Here is a 4803-nt window from a genome sequence, read left to right as displayed (position 1 = left end):
AGCTAATAAATTAGCTAGCCGAAAAGACCACAATGAACATAGAGCCGGTCAAAAATGACCAGCATTAATACCCAAAGCAGCCCACCAGAATATGTTGTTTCCAATGTTGTAAAATTATTTCTTTCAGCTCTAGCTTCTTTCGAAGCCAAAACCTCCGTAAATAATATCCATATTGCCAGTTCCACTGTTTTTCTACTGGAATCAGGTAAAAGTAAACTTTTACCAGACAACAGGTAGATGGATGTTATAATCTTCAGGCCATCAAATAAAAAATCTGATTTCCTTCGAACACTTTCACCCGACATCATCGTACATATATATTTATAGCCAAAGGCCAGTAATACACAATATTTCCCTGGTCCAAATCCAATAAATTGGATCTGTAGATTATTAGCAGCACAAAGACTACCCCCCAACAGATGTTCCCAAAAATTCGCCGAAGCAAAAGTATATGGTTCGAAATATGCGTCGGGAGACCAGCAAAAGTTTCTGGTAAAAAAAACTTTTACTAATCCGAGCAAAAGAGGCACCAGGTAAACTTCGGGAAGAATACCCCACGCATAGAACTCTCTGAAAAAAGATTTTTGAAACAATTCCAAAATTAATTGTTATTGAGATTTCAATCATCTTCTCTCATACATATAATAGGGGGGTCGTTACAAATTCCGCCAAAGGTTAAAAACATTAAATTACACTTTTAAACCTTTTTTTTCTGGGCTTGAATTATATGCATAACAATTAAAAGCATAATTAGGTTTGTTCCATATATGGTAACCAGTTGACAACAATGGCCAACTATGACACGGGTGCCATGCATTGTGGCTCGTTTTTTATCCGGGTAGCACTTTGGGCTCATTTTTTTACATTTACCACCCCTTTATTTTACTATGTTTACCCTTTTATTTACCATAATTCAATATTGTCTACTATGATCGCCCTTTTGCATGGAATGATCGCCCTTTTGTTTACAAAGATCGACGGTTTGTTTATGTTTACCAGGATTGCTGCATGGAGTCAATTGTTTACCAGGAATTTATTATTTATTTACCAGGATTGATCATTTATCGACCCAAAACATTTCTTTATACATCGGATGGATCGGTTATTGACCGGATGCATTATTTATTTACCAGAACTCATTATTTATTTACCTGGATCGATCATTTATTGACCGGATTTATTTTTTATACCAGGATTCATAAGTTAATTAATTAAATTCATTATTTATACATCGGATGGATTGGTTATTGACCAGGATGCATTGTTTATTAACCAGGCATATATATTGTTCACCAGGATCGATCATTTACTGACCGAATATTATTTTTTATACCAGGATTAATTAATTAATTAATTAAATTCATCATTTATACATCGGATGGATCGATTATTGACCAGGATGCGTTGTTTATTGACCAGAAATATATATTGTTTACCAGGATCAATCCTTTATCGACCGAATATATTTTTTATATCAGGATTCATGAATTAATTAATTAAATGCAACATTTATGCATCGTATGAATCGCCCATTTACCAGGATGCATTGTTTATTGACCAGACATACACAATGTTCACCTAGATCGATCATTTGCTTACCAGAATTTGCTCTCAATGGACTGGTAATTATAGTATTTGAGTCATTTAGTTAACCTAACCCATATTTCGACTAGGATAAATACAATTTGGGTCATTTAATTAACGCAGCCAACTTTTTGACTAGCATCAAAACAATTTGGGTCAATTAGTTAATCGGTTTATTATTAACTGGTATTAAAGCAATTTGGGTCAATTAGTTAATCGCTTGCTTTTATTAACTGGTATCAAAATAATTGGGGTCATTTAGTTAACATGACCCACTTTTATTCACCAGGATTCCCCAGTTGGGTAATTTAATATACCAGACCCGCCTTTTATTTAATCTGACCATGCTTTTATCTACCAGGATTCAATCATTTGGGTCAATTAATTAATTAGAGTATAAATAATTAAGCAGACCGCATTTAGTTTAAGCTTATCGCCTTTTAATTAACCAGACAACCGTTCCATTGACCAGCCTACCTTTAATCGACCAGACTATGCTTTTATCTACCAGGATTCTACCATTCGGGTCAATTAATTAATTACATATAGTTAATTGACCAGACTACCGTTTAATTAACAAGGCTACCTTTAATCGACCAGGATTCTACCATTCGGGTCAATTATTTAATTACATATAGTTAATTAACCAGACAATTGTTTGATTAACCAGACCACTGTTTAATTGACCAGACCACCGTTTAATTGACCAGACCACTGTTTAATTGACCAGGCCACCGTTTAATTGACTAGACCACTGTTTAATTGACCAGACCACTGTTTAATTGACTAGACTACTGTTTAATTGACCAGGCCACCGTTTAATTGACTAGACCACTGTTTAATTGACCAGACCACTGTTTAATTGACCAGACCACCGTTTAATTGACTAGACCACTGTTTAATTGACCAGACCACTGTTTAATTGACCAGACCACCGTTTAATTGACTAGACCACTGTTTAATTGACTAGACCACTGTTTAATTGACCAGACCACCGTTTAATTGACTAGACCACTGTTTAATTGACCAGACCACTGTTTAATTGACTAGACCACTGTTTAATTGACCAGACCACCGTTTAATTGACCAGACCACTGTTTAATTGACTAGACCACTGTTTAATTGACCAGACCACTGTTTAATTGACCAGACCACTGTTTAATTGACCAGACCACCGTTTAATTGACCAGACCACTGTTTAATTGACCAGACCACTGTTTAATTGACCAGACCACTGTTTAATTGACTAGACTACTGTTTAATTGACCAGGCCACCGTTTAATTGACTAGACCACTGTTTAATTGACCAGACCACTGTTTAATTGACCAGACCACTGTTTAATTGACCAGACCACTGTTTAATTGACTAGACCACTGTTTAATTGACCAGACCACTGTTTAATTGACTAGACTACTGTTTAATTGACCAAACTACCGTTTAATTGACCAGACTACCGTTTCATTAACCAGACTACCGTTTAATTGACTAGGCTACGATTTAATTTACCAGCCTACCTTTAATCGACCAGGATTCTACTATTCGGGTCAATTAATTAATCACATATAGCTAATTGACCAGACAACTGTTTAATTAACCAGGCTACGGTTTAATCGACCAGGCTACGGTTTAATCGACCAGGCTACGGTTTAATCGACCAGGCTACGGTTTAATCGACCAGACTATGCTTTTATCTACCAGGATTCTATCATTCGGGTCAATTATTTAATTATATATAGTTAATTGACCAGGCTACCGTTTAAATAGCCAGACTATGTTTTTATCTACCAGGATTCTATCATTCGGGTCAATTAATTAATTATATATAGTTGTTTAACCAGGAAACCTTTAGTTTAACCATACTACCGTTTAATTAACCACACTACCGTTTAATTAACAAGACTACCTTTAATTACCAGACTATGCTATTATCTACCAGACTATGCTATTATCTACCAGACTATGCTATTATCTACCAGACTATGCTATTATCTACCAGGATTATACCTTTTGGGTCAATTAATTAATTACATAAAGTTAATTGACCAGGCTACCGTTTAAATAGCTAGACTATGTTTTTATCTACCTGGATTCTACCATTCGGGTCATTTAACTAACCAGACCGCCTTTACGTTAACCAGAATTTGCTTTTATCCACCAGGACTCTACCATTTGGGTCATTTACTTAATTAGATTATAGTTAATTAATCAGATCGCCTTTGGTTTAATCAAACCGCGTTTTAATTAACCAGACTGCCTTTAATTTAACCAGATCTTCTTTAAGTCTACCAGGATTCTACCATTCTGGTCAAATAATTAATTAAGGTATAATTAATTAAGCAGACCGCCTTTAATTTAAGCAGACCGCCTTTAGTTTAAGCTGATCGCCTTTAGTATAAGCAGATCGCCTTTAGTATAAGCAGACCGCCTTTAGTTTAAGCTGATCGCCTTTAGTTTAAGCTGATCGCCTTTAGTATAAGCAGATCGCCTTTAGTATAAGCAGACCGTCTTTAATTTAAGCTGATCGCCTTTAGTTTAAGCAGACCGTCTTTAATTTAAGCAGACCGTCTTTAATTTAAGCTGATCGCCTTTAGTTTAAGCAGACCGTCTTTAGTTTAAGCTAATCGCCTTTAGTTTAAGCAGACCGCCTTTAGTTTAAGCTGATCGCCTTTTAATGAACCATACCACCTTTGGTTTGACCTAACCGTATTTTATTTAACCAGACTGTGCTTTAATATACCAGGACTATATCATTCGGGTCAATTAATTAATTATATCAAAGATAATTGAGTAGACCACCTTTTGGTTAAGCCAACCGCCTTTAATATAACCAGACCACCTTTGGTTTAACCAGACCATATTTTATTTAACCAGACCATGCTTTTTTCTACCAAGATTCTCCAATTCGGGTCATTTACTTAATTAGACTATGGTTAATTAATCAAACCGCTTTGGGTTTAAGCAGACCGCCTTTTATATGGCCAGTAATATACTGTTTGGGTCATTCATTTAACTAAGCCGCCTTTTACTTAACCATATCCACCTTTTACTTAACCATATCCACCTTTTGTGTAATCAAACCGCTTTTTATGTAATCAAACCGCTTTTTATTTAGCCAGTATAACCCTATTATACCCGATTATTTTGGATTATTTTAATCTCCTATATAATAATTTTTTTTTATATGTAATTAATCTACGGCCATACAGATAGTAACACAC

At 35.2% G+C, this 4803-nt stretch overlaps 1 protein-coding gene across 1 annotated transcript; it reads right to left on the bottom strand.

Moving 5' to 3' along the window:
- Positions 1–14: 14 nt before the first annotated feature.
- PHYBLDRAFT_171031 (hypothetical protein) lies at positions 15–1164 on the bottom strand (the record flags this gene model as incomplete). Its single annotated transcript, XM_018436477.1, has 2 exons — positions 15–568; positions 1152–1164. 2 exons carry the CDS (start codon positions 1162–1164, stop codon positions 15–17), a joined length of 567 nt encoding a protein of 188 aa, XP_018289000.1.
- Between the last annotated feature and the right edge of the window lie 3639 nt (positions 1165–4803).

This window comes from Phycomyces blakesleeanus (genome assembly GCF_001638985.1).
Source record: "Phycomyces blakesleeanus NRRL 1555(-) unplaced genomic scaffold PHYBLscaffold_17, whole genome shotgun sequence".
NCBI lineage: Eukaryota > Fungi > Mucoromycota > Mucoromycetes > Mucorales > Phycomycetaceae > Phycomyces > Phycomyces blakesleeanus.
Note: the sequence above shows the minus strand (reverse complement) of the source record. Positions and strands in the feature narration are given on the sequence as shown.